We start from the raw sequence: 17,147 nt of genomic DNA, 5'->3' as shown, positions 1-17,147 counted from the left end.
ATTATATGGTTGTTACCAATTACCGTTATACTACCCGTTATCTCAGCAGTAAGCTCCTAGAGTCGAGTTATTCTGCCCGTTATCTCAACAATAATCTAGAGTCGAGTTATTCTACTCGTTATCTCAACAATAATCTAGAGTCGGGTTATTCTAACCCAGTGGTTCCCAAACTTTTTCAGGCTGGCGCCCCCTTTGGCTCCCTAGTGAATTTCTAGCGCCCCCCACAGACATACGCCTCNAGGCAGCACTTCGAAGCGACCAGCGAAGTTACAGGAGCGGCTGAATAAGGCACGCTGCAGGTCATCAATAGCGGCGCTGAACATGAGTGTTTGGCGATAGAATTTGGCATGTCCGTCGACGCTCCAGGACCGCACTCGGCGCCCGTCGCTGACTATGTCGCGCACGTTTTTGATGGAGAGGTTCACGCTTTCCAAGACGGAGAGCACGTGGTCCCAGTTCTGCATCTGTCTCTTATACACATCTAGATGTGTATAAGAGACAGGCACGTGTTGTGTACAAATCGTCAAACAAACTTTCGAACTTCTGACTTCGACTTCGGATTGTCGCCCCCCTATCGCCCCCCAAACGCCCTCTTCTTCCTTACCGCCCCCCAAAATCTTTCCATCGCCCCTAAGGGGGCGATATCGCCCACTTGGGGAACCACTGTTCTAACCGTTATCTCAACAGTAAGCTCCTATAAGAGTCGAGTTATTCTACCCGTTACTCAACAATTTTCTTCGTATCAACATTCATTGATTTATTCGCAGCTGGTGAGCGTCACCGAGGCGCTGGTGCAGCGTCTGCAGGCGACCGCCTGTGCAGACGTCGCCTGCAGCGTCCAGGCGACCTCGCCTGCCGAGGACTGTGAGCTCCCAGCCGCCTGCAGGCGGGCCGTCGGCACAGCCTACTACCCACTTGTGCGTGATCATTGCTAGGCTGGATTAACATATTGGATTATTATTGATTATTATTTGATTAATTTACATGTTACAACTAGTATCTAGTTTAATTAAGTTTTCTTTAACTTTTGCTGACTTAATTATAGCTTAAGCCTAACTATTAAGTACCGTCTCCTCGTAAATATATTATTGAATGCTATTTCTACAATTGTTGTTTGCCTAATACAGCATTTAATTTTAATCGAAAAAAATTACTAAATTATTTTCTTTAAGGATGAAGTTGAATAACAGTTTACACGAAAATTTTTGTATATACTGTATTAGGAGAATTATCATCTATTTATACGAATCTTTGATTTTTCATACAGGTTCAAAATAATTTACTCGTATAATTTTTAGCTGTGGTAATTGAAACAAACTCTGAAGCGTTCAGTACTCTTCATTTGCTAGCTAATTACTTGAATCAAATGCAGGTGAATTGTATTTGCGGTATAAATCATTAATTTGCACGGACTGATATATTGCTCTCAATAAATATTATTATTATTTTATACTTTGTGTGTCAGTAACGATGGATAATAACTTGTCTATAGCTCATACCACTAATCCTTATTTTGTTTGGGTGAAAACTATTGAGATACACAGACAAATTTATTGTTAATATCAATTATCTTCAGTTTGTAGTGGTGCCAAGAAACTAAGTGCACTGACTGACTAATTATCTAATTATCATCGTTAATATTGATATATGATCAGCTGACCCAGCTGCTCGGTCTGTACGAGAGCCACCTGTCATGCATCCCTGTAGCCAACAAGATCCTGGCAGCGAAGAACAACATGTACTGTCTGACTTATTATTTAATGATTAATATTAATATAGATGTTTGATCAGCTGACCCAGCTGCTCGGTCTGTACGAGGCGCACCTCAGGTGCATCCCTGTAGCCAACAAGATCCTGGCAGCGAAGCTCTCAGACGCGCGCTTCCTCAGCTTCCTGACGCCCAAGAATCATTTGCCTGACGTCGGCCTCGACATCACCAGCTTCCTGCACTTACCGGCTCAGGTTAGGGATATCTATGATATTTATTACAATAAATTTTACGGCCAACACGTAGGAAATTTATTAAAGCATAATGAATAGGTTTGTCTGCTTGTCCAGGAGTATTTTTTCATTGATTAGTATCTTTGTATTTGTTAAATTTATCGATCAACGCGACAAATAATTTCTTACCAGTGTTTGTACTACTAACTGAATATATCGGCACAAATATGAATCTTAACTTTCGAAAATCTAACGAATATATTAAAAAAAATTGTCTCGCATAGATGAATTTCTGGCAAGATTTCATCTCATTTGGGGAGTTTAAATAAAACTTTTTCGAGAATTTGGAAGCACGTGGTTTTATTTAAAGTTATCTTTAGTATTGTGGAATTTTTTGGATACATGACGATCGCCGCGCTAATCCGTGATTTTATTCTGAAGCATATTTTCAGAATTGAAAGTTTAAAAATATTAACTGGTAATGTTTCTGAATATAGAACAAAATAGAAGTTATATATAATTTCATTAGAGGAATTTAACTTTCGCTGGCNCCAGGTTCACTGAGGTGAGTCTTGCTGCCAGACTCGTCTTCACCAGGTTCACTGAGGTGAGTCTTGCTGCCAGACTCGTCTTCACCAGGTTCACTGAGGTGAGTCTTGCTGCCAGACTCGTCTTCACCAGGTTCACTGAGGTGAGTCTTGCTGCCAGACTCGTCTTCACCAGGTTCACTGAGGTGAGTCTTGCTGCCAGACTCGTCTTCACCAGGTTCACTGAGGTGAGTCTTGCTGCCAGACTCGTCTTCACCAGGTTCACTGAGGTGAGTCTTGCTGCCAGACTCGTCTTCACCAGGTTCACTGAGGTGAGTCTTGCTGCCAGACTCGTCTTCACCAGGTTCACTGAGGTGAGTCTTGCTGCCAGACTCGTCTTCACCAGGTTCACTGAGGTGAGTCTTGCTGCCAGACTCGTCTTCACCAGGTTCACTGAGGTGAGTCTTGCTGCCAGACTCGTCTTCACCAGGTTCACTGAGGTGAGTCTTGCTGCCAGACTCGTCTTCACCAGGTTCACTGAGGTGAGTCTTGCTGCCAGACTCGTCTTCACCAGGTTCACTGAGGTGAGTCTTGCTGCCAGACTCGTCTTCACCAGGTTCGCTGCGGTGAGTCTTGCTGCCAGACTCGTCTTCACCAGGTTCACTGAGGTGAGTCTTGCTGCCAGACTCGTCTGTGTTAACCTAGATTCATATCAACTTTTTATTAATTTGCAACTGAATTTGTTCGTCTGCATTTCAGATTGCTTCAGAGATGCACGATGTCAATTTCACGGCTATCAATTTAGTCGCATCCACAATACGATCATCTTGCCAACTCAATTGTATTCTTTGGAATGAATAACTTCGAGAGTATCCTTGCATTTTATTATTATCTGTCGTTGACTGTCTGTCTTCGGTGCTAATATGGAACAGCCCCATTCCATGTCTTTGACTGCCTGTCTTCGAGGATTATAGGGCCCAATCCTATCGTAGATATTTACTGCAAGATTAATAATAAATAAAATCAATAATCTATATCCTTTCTATGGCGCGCGTTTCCAGCCTTTCGAGCTGGACGACGGGCGGCGACGATGGGTGTTCGGAGGCGAGTTATGGGCGTGTGAAGGGCGGCAGACGCGCCACTTTATTTTTAATATCAATTATCTTCAGTTTGTAGTGGTGCCAAGAAACTAAGTGCACTGACTGACTAATTATCTAATTATCATCGTTAATATTGATGTGTGATCAGCTGACCCAGCTGCTTTGTCTGTACGAGGCGCACCTGAGATGCATCCCTGTAGCCAACAAGATCCTGGCAGCGAAAAACAACATGTACTGTCTGACTTATTATTTAATGATTAATATTAATATTGATATATGATCAGCTGACCGAGCTGCTCGGTCTGTACGAGGCGCACCTGAGATGCATCCCTGTAGCCAACAAGATACTGGCAGCGAAGAACAACATGTACTGTCTGACTTATCATTTAATGATTAATGTAAATATTGATGTATGATCAGCTGACCGAGCTGCTCGGTCTGTACGAGAGCCACCTGAGATGCATCCCTGCAGCCAACAAGATCCTGGCAGCGAAGCTCTCAGACGCACGCTTCCTCAACTTCCTGACGCCCAAGAGTCATTTGCCTGACGTCGGGCTCGACATCACCAGCTTCCTGCACTTACCGGCCCAGGTCAGAGATGTCTATGATATTTATTACAATAAATTTAGCAGTACAATAAAGCAATATAGCAGTACAATTTTAGAATAAATTACAATAAATTAATTGACACAAGAAATTAATTATAAGGAAATGAATAGGTTTGTCTGCTTTTCAAAGAGTATTTTTAGCGCATTTTCTCATTTGTGGAAAAAGGCGCTATTGTGCTCGTCTTGTCCGTCCGTCTGTCCGTCTGTCTGTCCGTAACCACGTTTTCGTCGACGAGAAAATGCGCTCTCTGTCACTCACTGCAGTGAGTACTAAGTTAAATTTTTCATTGACTATTTTGTATCTGCTAATCTTATCGCTCAACGTGTCAAAAAAATTTTTTATTCGTGTTTGTACTCCTAATCACATATATCGACACAAATATGAATTTCCACTTTCGAAAATCTAAATAAAATATTTTATAAAAAAAAATTCGCATACATAAATTTCCGGGAAGATTTCATGTCATTTGGGGAGTTTAAATAACACTTTTTCGGGAGTTTGGAATTACGTGGTTTTATTTCAAGTTATCTTTAGTATTGTGGAATCTTTTGCATACATGGCGATACAATTCTGAAACATACAATACAAGCATACAATTCTGAAGCATATTTTCAGAATTGAAAGTTTAAAAATATTAACTGGTAATGTTTCTGAATATAGAACAAAATAGAAGTTATATATAATTTCATTAGAGGAATTTAACTTTCGCTGGCTGCAGATAAGATAATTTTGAATGCGAATAGTTAATCAGATTATATCATCATTTCTTAGGCAGATCATCGATCGCATGGGTTTTGAATGCTCAGACGAGCATTCGACGAGTGAGCTGTCGATCGCTAGTTTACAGAAAGGTCAAGTTAATTATTACCTATTATGGTTAAGGGGAGAACATAGGGAATTATGGAAGTGAAGATGTTTATTAGATTTTGAAATTAGAATAAAATGGGAGCTCTATGTTCCATGTAAAATGTGGGTTTGAATTGTTCTACATTTTATTAGAATACACAAGCTTTTTTATTTTCAACGGGATTACGAAAACGACGGGATTTGAGATAATAGATTCTAAATGACAGGAATTATTAAGCCTGGGTTCAATAATCTGAAAAAAACATCTCAAACTTTTCAATACTCAATGTTAGTTATCTAAACATGTTAGTTATCAATGTTAGTCATCTAAACATTGTTTTTAAATGACTAACTATTTCTTAACCAATGTGTGGTAAATTCCCGGTAATCTCTAAAAGCAGAAATTTATCTTTAACCCAACAATTGCTTTACTCCGGTAGCGCTCAACAACAACGATATTGACTAAATCATACGATATTTTGGTTACCTTATCAAATACCATTCGTTCACGAAACTTAGTCCAATTCTTAGACCTGAGTTTAAAACGCGCGAAATTGAATATTGTATTTGAATTATCTGTGTGAAGTTCTGAGTTGCTGTATACTTAAGTACCTTTCCCTCGTATTATCTGTGTGAAGTGCTGAGTTGTATGGGTCTGGGCGTCTGAGGGTCTGGGGGTCTGGGGGTCTGCGGGAGGAACTTGGGAATTCAGGTCTAGGGGCTAGAGGGTTCAGTGTTATAAGCTTAAGGGTTCAGTGCTCGGGGCGCGAGGGCTCGGTGGAGCTGAAATTTTTTTTCATGGGGGATAATAGTAAGTAATTGCAAAATGAGGGGAGACGGTTAGAACTAATATAAAATTTAGTTCTTAAATTGGGAGGATGCACAAAATATGTTCCGTCACATTGTACAAGAGGTGTCAAACGAAATTCCATCTTTCTGTGTAAAATGTAGGGTTAAAAAGGAGTTCTATAAATTACGATACATTAGTTTTATACTATTAACGGGGATCAGGATATTGGGATTCTAAAGTTCTTGAGATTATTGATCCCGGGCTCAAATGCTGCTTATTGCTAAAACTAAGAATGTAATGGTTTCTCAAGAACTGATTTCTGATAGCTGGTGTGTGTGGTTTTATTTAAAATCACGGAGCTTATGATTGCAACTATGCTCAAATTAAATCAAATTAATCGTCATTAAGTCTGCAGCGGATGATTGAAATTTTGATGCTTTCCGATACTTCTCATCCTGAGTATTCATTTGAGATGACAAGAATCTGTTGCCTGTCAATGACGTATCTTCAATTTATCAAAACTGCCAAAATCAATTTATAAGCAACATATTGCTAGCTAATTAATTTTATTGCATTTGAAGAGTAATGAATGTTTTTTCACTGCATTTAATTGTTCTAAGTGTTAGTATTTTATGTTGTATTTACGTATTAGATTGGACTGTTACTGCATCAGTCGTAGTCGCAAATTTGACCTGTCACAGAACGCGTACCACGAGGTGACGTCACAACACAACATCATGGAGCCTGGGCTGGGGACTTCCCCTAACTCACCGTCCCGCCTCCGCAGTCCACTCACCTCCGTGGCCGACATCGCTGCCAGACTCGTCTTCACCAGGTTCACTGAGGTGAGTCTTGCTGCCAGACTCGTTGCGCGCGTTTCCAGCCTTTCGAGCTGGACGACGGGCGGCGACGATGGGTGTTCGGAGGCGAGTTATGGGCGTGTGAAGGGCGGCAGACGCGCCACTACTGGGCGATGTTGTTCAGCGACCTGCTGCTGCTAACCGTCATCAACAGGGACCGCGTGATTTACGTCGTGGAGGAACCGTTGCTGCTCGCCGCCATCGTCCACACCAACTTCAACGTCAAGAAACATCGTGAGTTCGGAACGCTGAGCTGCGATATTCTTAAGAGTCGTCGCCAGTGTATGTGTCTGTGGTTTATGGTTTAAGTAAATGGTTTAAGCTTGTAGATTATTGTCTTGAGTTTCGCAGCTCTGGTGTAACAATAGCACATTAGTACCTCTAACAGTAACAGTAGACCACGATAAACCTGTTCGTAATGAAAATTGATGAAAAATATAAATATATATTGAAATGTGTTATATGTTAAAACAGGAGCGTCATATAGGATTGAAAGACCGAGAAGACTAGGCCTCATAAATTTTTTGATCATATTTGCTGTAATAATTTATAACTACTGTTCGATTGTTTATTCGAACTCAGAAAATTCTAGGGTGCTGAAGCCCTCTAAAAATGAGCCATATGATGCCACTGCCAGTAGAGCTATTTAAGTATAATAATTATATTCATTGAAATCCAACGTTGCATTCCAGCATCATTGAAATCCAACGTTGCATTCTAGCATCATTGAAATCCAACGTTGCATTCTAGCATCATTTAAATCCAACGTTATTTTCCAGCAACCGACCTCCGTCTGTTGCTGGACACGAGCGTGAGGCTCGGCACCGAGGCACGGCCGAGGCCGGTGAGGCGCGTGTGGCTGCGCCTCTACCGTAGCCTCCATCGCGGCCTCACCCGCAGCCTCTCACTGCGAGCTCCAACTCCGGAGCACAAGGCCACGTGGAGCAACTTGTTGCAGCGATGCATGTCAGCAGACGCTATATTTAATTCTCGAACGCAAATTTGTTATTGTTGATCTATGCAAAATAATTTCGCTCCTTTTTCAATATGTAACATTCTTTTTAGCGCATTTTCTCACTTATGGAAAAAATGCACTATTGTGCTCGCCATGTCCGTCTGTCTGTCTGTCCATCCGTCTGTCCGTCCGTCCGTGACCTCAAGTATTCGTCGACGAGAAAATGCGCTCTCTGTCACTCACTGCAGTGAGTACTGAGTTATATTTTTTCACATTTAGGTTCGCAGAAGCATTTCAATATGAAAATTTGCACGCATGTTTCCTTGTTTAGATTTTTCATTGATATGGGAAAATATTTACTAAGATTATGACTAAGTGGTCATTCTTTTGATTCATCAATATAAATTATAGGTGTCTTGGATATCGGTCAAAAAGTTCACAGTTTCTTGCAATCGCACTTCGAGCTACTTTCGCTTAGCTGTTGTAGTCACGCAATCCGAGCTATCGTGTTGCTGTCAAAAATCATTGCCGTTTCACCTGCGTACTAAGAAGCGATCTTACAACGCCAACGGTCCTAAAATACATCAAAATTCTAATGCAAGTTTGATAAGAACATCAATTTTTATGTGTAATGTGTAACAGAACATTTCTGCCAGAGTTTCGAGCAAGCGGGGCAGTGAGAGCTCTACAGCAAAGGCACACGAGGCAAGCTCTCCGACTCACGAGTCGAGTCTGGGACGCGCCTTCAGTCTCGACGCCTTACATCTGCTCCGCTCGACATCTCCCGCCACTCATAGGGCTTTCAAGGTGATTTTTTCCGACGATTAATACTTACTGGAGCAAATAATTATTTATTATAAATCATATTCAGAGTAGAAGTAACCCACAATCGAGCCATGCTGTCGTATTCCTGGTCAAGATAAATATTTAGAGATCAAAGATAAATCAATTTCAAACGGAGATGGATTTGATCAAAGTTCGTTGTCGATGACGTAAGCGTTTATTCTGTTTTGACAGTATAACTCACTAATGTCCATGTGCATTTTTCTTCGGTTGTGAAAAATAGATGTGCTTAAAAAAACAATTTCTTACCAAAGCGAGCTACATTGTGTAAAATTACCTTATTTTAAAATTAAACTGTACATCAAATAGATAGCATACTTCAATTAAATTATTATTTACTCTGATTTACAATTATGCAGCTACAAGAAGTAGACCAAATTCAAGGTCTCCTAATTCAGTTAGTGTTACTAATGGCTATTTCGCTTAGAGTTTTTTTTTCCAATTGTCTGAGAATTCTTTGTTTATAATAAGCTAGGCGGTCCTATTCTCCAAATGCATGTAAGAGGAACATGATATTATAGGAACATGATATTATGAGTGTCTGTAATAAATTTGAAGACGATTCTTGACTTTCTCAGAACAAAAGTGGTTCCTTTGGAGATCTTACGGACTCACGGCGAGCAGACGACCCGTCAGAAGGAACAAGTGCCACAGTGGAGCCCGGTCTGAAAAAGCCTTCTATTCTTTATCCAGACTTGAGAGTGGTCGCTGAAGCGTCTACTGAACATCCAAGTGCCTTAAACAACAACCTAGATTCTCCTTTCAAAAATGTTGGTTTTCAGTTAGAGATAGAAGATAGTTGCAATCCAAATTCCTCGAGTAGAAAAAATGTTGAAGTAGCTTCACAAAGTGACGAAGATGAGCCCATTCCTTATGAGAGACCAAAACCTGATCAAAAGAAGAAAGGAATAAGTAGCAGGTTCAAAGCAAAGCTATTCCCTGCAAAGCAGCTTCCAAAAAAGAAAGTAAACAGCTTGAAAAAGGTGGAGAAGTACGTAAACTCGTTGAACATAAATTCAGACTTCATTGAGACCCGAAGTGTGACTCCTGTTTTTGAGCAAGAAGAGAATTTGAACACGGAAGACTTCATCCGAAAACGGATTGAATTTCTACGTCTGAGCGGCGGTGACTCGCTGCACGGTTGTGAGGAAATAGTCGTGCTGGACATGCCCGAGAGTCAGGAAGACCATATCGAGGCTGCGATGGAACGTCGCCAGGCGCTACTGCGATCCAGGGACGAGAAGAAAAACTCATTGAAGTTGGAAGGCATACAAGAAGAGTCGCCGCAATTATCTCCAAAACATCACGTTACACTACCAACTCCTGAAGAATATGAAGGCTATCTTGATGCTGAAGTAGAACAGGATTACCCAGAACTGGCGTCCACTCCGTGTTTAACGCCCGATGACGACGTGAGATTGCAGTCTGTGGAGAAGTCGTCTGGCGAAACACACAAGTCGGTCCAAATACAATCAGCTAGCGATGATACAGTGCAAGGTAGGAAGAAGCTGAAGTTAAGAAGTAAAAGCTTTGAACCTCCAACGCTAAATAAAAGCTTATGTAACCCTTCCTTTATTATCAGCGACAGAGCCCGTTCTCTGAGCGATAGCCACGAAAGTGCTGATTCCTCGTCTCATCCACGCGCTAGCAATAATCTAGAATCGGTGCGTAGTGTTTGTAGTTGTGAGAGTCACAATGACACGCAGTATTCTTCGAGTAATTCAAGTGCCAGAGAGTCCCTCATAATCAGCTGTATGGGTAGCAGCACCTCAGGCTACAGTAGCATGTCGTTTGATTCATCCACAGTTAATAGCTCGCAAAAGAAAGCTACACTCTTTTTGCCTGCCACAACCACGAGCTTGCCAGAAATATCCCTCCAGCCACCCACGCCACAGGCTCCAAAGCTCAGGCAAGGCTCTCGAAGTAGAAAATCCTTGAAAAATTTCAATATTCCTGGCTACGGGTCAAATTTTTTGACAGTTCCTGGGTCCGAAGAAGATGGAAGTAGATATCTCCCTGGTAATCCTTTAGAGTTCAATGATGAAGGGAGCAGCAGTGGCAGTAGTAGCAGCGATGATGACTGCCGTGTTTCAGGCCCCAATTCAACACGGGGCCCCATGTCTCTAGGTCTGCTAAGGCGTTTCGGCAGCGGCTGCAACATGTCTTCTGTAGGCCTCACTTTGCCTGATTCCACAGGCGCTGACATTCAGGAAGCTGAAGAAGTTCCAAGATACGGTGCAGGCTTCAGCGGAATGCTCAACTCAAACCAGCAGCGAGATGAGCAAGCGTGGCTTGAGTGTGAAGTTTGGGGCCAACCGCGTAATCATGAAGATCGTACAGCTGACAACGGTAACTCAGGGTTGTTTTCAGAATTGGAATCAAACTTCATTGTACAGGATGGAACGGGGAAAAATTGGATAGAAGATTACCCGCAGAAAACTATTGGAACCAGAAACTTCGATTCTGTTGCAAATAAAATGGATTTGTCAATGCAAGAAACGCCATGGCTTTCAGGCAAGACTTCTTTTGTAGCCGACAAATGTGCCATCTTTGAACGAGTTGCCGAAGAAGAAAACAAGAGGTTTGAAGAGAGCCAACAACAACGTAAAATGATCCAAAAGGTCCCCAAAATGACAGGAGAATACATGAAAAAGTTTTATGGACCTCAAAATCTGAATAAAATTGCGGCCCGAGCCTCGGATGGGCCTCAATATGGCGACTACGCCTCGGACTCGGAAGGCTACGACAGCGACGAGCCTAGTAGCCACCATGCCAGCAGCCCTCAGTCGTCGCTGGTCAAGAATCAAAATTATCTCTTACTTGATAATGCGAATCAAAACAAGTCACACGAACAAGAAACACTCGATAACAAGGCTTATGTGTGCCACTACTCAGTGACCAGATCTGACCATGACCGACTGTACAGTCGCAGTTCTGATGACGTTGGAGGTCAGACGTCGTCTGTCCCTCCTCACGTTCCTCGTTTGCGTCTCGTCAGCAGCGTAGAGGAATATCTTCCTCCAGTTGACGATGACTCTTTCTCTCTCTGCTACAATGACGAAGCCAGTGCTTACGAGGAGGTAATTATTAGTGTTATTTTCCAAAAATCACTTGTGAAGATGATCATTTTTTTTTTAGTTTGGACCAAACATCCGGGAGGCAATATGCATGAGATGAATCTTAAAACATCAATGTTTTGATTGAACTTTTGCAAGTTTATTATACGATCGCACCGTAAGTTTCATTTAAAGAATTTAATTCAGAAAATATATTATAATGTCACGAAAGAAATTTTGTTTACTTCCAAATCAGATTTTGTCTAAATTTGACCAGCTTTACTTGACAGCCTACCTGATCTAATTGGTAGCGAAATAGCAAATAACAAAATTTCCTCACACAGCTAATTTGAGCTTGTATTCTACGAATTATGAGAGCAGCTTTTCATATTCTCATACAAAACCTATCGGTAATTAAGTTGGTTACAAACTTTATTACAGATTTAATTTTGCATAAAAACTGGTAATTTTACAAATAACATATGCTACATTACCGAAAATAATAAGGTTATTACTTTTCACCTATCACGATGTCTTTTTTATAGGCTAAAATCCCTACTCAATTAGTTATGCATCAGATTTATATATAATTGCTTCAATCTATGGGAGAAATGAACAAATTTTGCTATTTTCTCCCAGCCGCGCATGGATGGCTTGCGTCGAGCGTCCAGCTACTCAGGCGACTACAGCACCATGCGGTCAGGTGGGCAGACTCAAGCATTAGTCAGAATGTTTCATGAACTGAGATATACTGCCCTCTCTATGCGGTTAAATTATATATTATCCATATATTACAAAATAATCATCGGTTGACTGCTTGTTTTTTGTAACAATTAGTTGACTGCTAGGGATGGAAGCGCAGCCGTTAGCCACCAATTTAACTCGTATATACGACTTGAACTGCGAGTGTGAAGTCTTTGTAAGGTGAATATATATTGATGGAAGCCTCCTACGGGGAGACTTCCCTATTAATGCTATTATTCCCCAAATTCCCCCCCCCCACAACATTTTTCCCATTACAACTGTTTCAATACAATGTTTACATATTTTATTGTTGTCTGCATATTTCAAATGAATAGCCGGATGAGCGTTGTAAACACATCCCGGTTCTCCACATCACACGTCCCGGTTCTCCACATAACACGTCCCGGTTCTCCACATCACACGTCCCGGTTCTCCACATCACACGTCCCGGTTCTCCACATCACACGTCCCGGTTCTCCACATCACACGTCCCAGTTCTCCACATCACACGTCCCGGTTCTCCACATCACATGTCCCAGTTCTCCACATCACTCGTCCCGGTTCTCCACATCACACGTTGCGGTTCTCCACATCACACGTCCCTGTTCTCCACATCACACGCCGGGTTCTCCACATCACACGTCCCGGTTCTCCAAATCACACGTCCCAGTTCTCCACATCACTCGTCCCGGTTCTCCACATCACACGTCCCGGTTCTCCACATCACACGTCCTGGTTCTCCACATCACACGTCCCGGTTCTCCACATCACACGTCCTGGTTCTCCACATAACACGTCTCGGCATAAAACAGTCCGTACTCCCTATGGATCACGTTTATATTAACTCTGGTTACTTAACTACTTTAAGTTATAGTAATTACATTTATAGTAACTCTGATTAGTTTAACTAACTTTTTATTAACTCAGGCTTGGGACAGACGGGCGAGCCTGACACGCCAGATGACAACGACGACGTCTTCGAGGAGCTCGACTACAAGGCAAGCTTTTACTTATTATCTTTTGTTTTAATAATCATAATACACGCTGCAATTATTAGGTGCGGTGCGATCATAATACACGCTGCAATTAGGTGCGGTGCGATCATAATACACGCTGCAATTAGGTGCGGTGCGATCATAATACACGCTGCAATTAGGTGCGGTGTACCTTAAGACGCGCTTGTACAAGTTTCCGGGGATACCTTGAGACACGCTTGTACAAGTTTCCCGGAATACCTTGACACGTCTTTTGAAGTTTCCCAGGATACCTTGACACGCTTGTACAAGTTTCCCAGGACACCTTGACACGCTTGTACAAGTTTCCGGGGATACCTTGACACGTTTGTACAAGTTTCCGGGGATACCTTGACACGCTTGTACAAGTTTCCCGGGATACCTTGACACGCTTGTTAAAGTTTCCCGGGATACCTTGACATGCTTGTAAAAATATCCCGGGATACCTTGACACGTCTTTTGAAGTTTCTATTTTCACACTTATGACAGTGCTTTTTTCCGCAGGTGCTGCGGAACATTTCGTCCTGAATGCCAAGCTGAAATTGCTGCCAAGAAATTCGGTTCAAGCGACCAAGAAAATGTTTGGACTTTGTAAGCCCGCAAAAAATCTACAAAAAAGGAGGATTTTTCGATATTTTGATTATACTAGTACATAGACATTTCGTAATCTGAAAATTAAACTTTTTACAGAGTTTCTGCCCCGACACAAACTTGATAACATATAATTTTAACCAGAAAAGACTTTGGACGAACTATATGTCTTTTTTGCGGGGAACCCAGCCATTCGAATGGCGACAGTAAGTAAAACACCGTACAAGAAAGACGAATAATCTTCAGAACATTTAGGTTTGACTAATAAGCGCCAGCAATTGACTTGAAAAATGTTGAAAATTATTAGTGAAATAAGAGACTTCTTATTTATTTTTCCCCTTCGTGTGATGTTTAAGTGTAAGTGGTAGAATAAGAATTTTTTGAAGAAAAACTACAGAATCTAATATTAGTTGAGACGATAAACTTGAATTTTAAGTGGTTCAACTTTTTTAAGTTCAGTCTCTACGGTGTATCATCTCTTTCATGCTCATCTCGTCTAAATTGCATCTATATGAGTATCTCATAAAAATGACATTTTAAGTATTTCTGTTTTATCAGAGAAGTGCATTTGTTTGTAGCGTCATGTTTATGCAGCTCTCATGGTGCGTTGTGAAACAAAACTTCTTATTGCTGGGAATGAAATTATTTCCATCTTCATTAAATGCATTATCCAGATCAAAGTGAATGTTTTTACATGATCAGCGAACTCTGCTATCACGACTCTTCTACATACTTTATTTTTCGCAACTATATTTGCAATTCCGGCAATGAAGCTTACTACACTTGAGTAACTTGGTTCAATCGAGCACTTGTGTATAGCAGATGCTGGACTGCAGGTCACGGAGCTGGTCTCTACACATATATTTATTAATGTATAGACATACGTATACACATATTCAAACATACCAATTTAGTTGCACTATTAATAATTTTTGTCTTGGGTCACGTTGGTCCTTTTTTACCAGCAGCTATGAACAGATTTGATTAAGTGCATATCAGAAATAAGCGTTAGGCCTTGTTCCTAACAGCAATGGTCAACAATAATATTGTTGAGTCTGAAATAATATCTGTACATTCTTTTATTTATTTATTTCGCACTCAGTAGGTTTTATTGACATTGAGTAATTTTCAATTAATGGTATTTCCGTTGAATAAAGGATTTTAATGTTATCTTCCGCTATGTGGAGCCGCAATCGCAACCTTTGTTTGAATGACCGACGTTCCTTTTGAACATTTCTCAGTGTTATGTTAAAACTTGGTTATTACGCTAATATGCTGAGGCGCGTTCACTAATTAGCTCCAGGCAGTTCTGCAGTGTGTTGCTGACGTTGCTGGCAGTTCACTGCGAGTTTGAAGCATCGGAGAGCCATCTATTATTTTTGTTTTTTTTTTTGTATACAATCACTCAAATACTTATTTAACTATGTGTCAATAGACTGAACAGCTGCACCACGCCTGAGTTTAATGAGAAATCAGTCTGTCATATAGCAAGGGAGACTAATCTGGACGTCTGGCAAGGGGCACCAGCGTATAGTTTTGGGTTGCGTGTTGAGCGGCTACGAGAACTTTATTGTATAATATTCTAAACCGCACATTGAGTTTTTTGGGAAGCACTAATCTTTGGTGTGCAAACTTAGATCGTTTCAAATTATTATAGTATTTACAAGTCTTCTTTAGACTGCATTAAAAGCTCCACCTGTACAGATTGCAACGATATCATCAACCAGCACTCGCTTTAATTGTTATGCAAACTCTCCACCGACGCGTCACGGCCAAACTAAAGTTTTTCGCGTCACGACATAGTTAGAAATGACTGCACCGATAATAACTAAATGCACCGTAAATTGCACTTCATCGCTCGGATGTTCACATGGGTTTTTAAATTGCTAAGCATTTGTGCTGTCTCAACGCGTCCACTTGTAATCGCTTCCTCCATTTAAGTGGAGTTCACTGCAGTTCAAAGCAAAGATATTAAATTTCGGTCTTTCTCACGACTACCTTCCTAATGTAGCTTTGAGCGATTTTTCATTAAACGTGATTTATCAACAGTGATATTTGTATTATATTCTGATGTACAACATTACGTAAATTATATAAGAATGATTTTATCATATATGTAAATTACTTATGATGAGATAATGCTGAGGAAATGTTGGGTAAAAATCTAATCGTAATTTCACCTCTAGGGAGAGTTTTAATCCTGATGATTGTCTGCTGTCCAAGTTACGATTAAACACTTCGATTTGTATGTATTGTGACCTCTAACGAAATGTATATTGGGCCAAGCGAGGTCACTAAATTCATAAGAAAGAACGAAGGATAAAATTTAACATGTCCTGATTTCGATACGTAATTTATATTATGGATGTGAGTGCGATATGGATGCTTAATTCCACGAGTTCTAAAGGATGTTAGTGGAAAAATAATAGGATGACTACATTATCCTCCGGAAGAGTAGAGGATACCCTCCTCCAGCGCATTAATTCCAAAAAATATAACTCAGTACTCACTGCAGTGAGTGACAGAGAGCGCATTTTCTCGTCGACGAAAACTTGAGGTCACGGACGGACGGACGTACAGACGGACAGACAGACGGACATGGCGAGCGCAATAGTGCATTTTTTCCATAAATGAGAAAATGCGCTAAAAAGGGACTCCTCTTCAGATGTCCGTAGGTAATGGACATTCTTTAAGCAACGGTTAACTAGAATTGGCCTGGTTAAACTGGCAAACTTCCACTGTGGTTGTCATTAGAACATTTTTATGATAGTAATGATATGCTAAACTTGGTGAGTATAATACATAGTATTTGACCGGTGCCAAGTTTTATCGATAAGTATTCTTCACTTTTCGCCGAGTGCCAACAAAACGATGTTATTTATTATATTATTGAAAGATATATTAAATTTCTGGGCTTCAAGGAAGCTCTTTGAACAGAATAGCGTGAAGTAAATAGTTTTGTGTCGCTGGGCGTTATGAAGTTAGCACATTTACTGCTTCCTGCACACAGTTATTAATTTTGCTGGTGTATTGCAGATACAAAAATATTGCAGATACTGGTGTATTGCAGATACAAAAATATTGCAGATACATGCAGTTAGTAATTTGCTGGTGTATTGCAGATACAAAAATATTGCAGATACATGCAGTTAGTAATTTGCTGGTGTATTGCAGATACAAAAATATTGCAGATACATGCAGTAAGTAATTTTGCTGGCGTATTGCAGATACAAAAATATTGCAGATACATGCAGTAAGTAATTTTGCTGGTG

General features: G+C 40.8%; 2 protein-coding genes across 2 annotated transcripts; one reads left to right on the top strand and one right to left on the bottom strand.

Moving 5' to 3' along the window:
- Window positions 1-2,476: 2,476 nt before the first annotated feature.
- Window positions 2,477-3,896, bottom strand: LOC108665708 (clumping factor A-like). Its single transcript, XM_018152499.1, has 2 exons — window positions 3,858-3,896; window positions 2,477-3,169 (listed from the first exon to the last, which is right to left on the bottom strand). The coding sequence occupies exons 1-2, from the start codon at window positions 3,894-3,896 to the stop codon at window positions 2,477-2,479; spliced, it is 732 nt and encodes a 243-aa protein (XP_018007988.1).
- Window positions 3,897-6,522: 2,626 nt separating this feature from the next.
- On the top strand, window positions 6,523-16,389 carry LOC108665706. Its single transcript, XM_018152498.2, has 8 exons — window positions 6,523-6,658; window positions 6,697-6,907; window positions 7,453-7,639; window positions 8,285-8,435; window positions 9,050-11,551; window positions 12,167-12,230; window positions 13,199-13,269; window positions 13,789-16,389. The coding sequence occupies exons 1-8, from the start codon at window positions 6,551-6,553 to the stop codon at window positions 13,810-13,812; spliced, it is 3,318 nt and encodes a 1,105-aa protein (XP_018007987.2). The 5' UTR covers window positions 6,523-6,550; the 3' UTR covers window positions 13,813-16,389.
- Window positions 16,390-17,147: the final 758 nt, after the last annotated feature.

The sequence above is a fragment of the Hyalella azteca genome, unplaced genomic scaffold, assembly GCF_000764305.2.
Source record: "Hyalella azteca isolate HAZT.00-mixed unplaced genomic scaffold, Hazt_2.0.2 contig261, whole genome shotgun sequence".
Lineage (NCBI taxonomy): Eukaryota > Metazoa > Arthropoda > Malacostraca > Amphipoda > Hyalellidae > Hyalella > Hyalella azteca.
This window is presented reverse-complemented; position numbering and strand designations above follow the sequence as displayed.

Bases quoted from the DNA above. Each gene is read 5' to 3' on its own strand.
- LOC108665706 (XM_018152498.2), top strand. From the start codon at position 6,551: ATGGAGCCTGGGCTGGGGACTTCCCCTAACTCACCGTCCCGCCTCCGC. The intron at 6,908-7,452 runs GTGAGTTCGGAA...GTTATTTTCCAG, and splicing joins CTTCAACGTCAAGAAACATC to CAACCGACCTCCGTCTGTTG. The intron at 11,552-12,166 runs GTAATTATTAGT...ATTTTCTCCCAG, and splicing joins AAGCCAGTGCTTACGAGGAG to CCGCGCATGGATGGCTTGCG.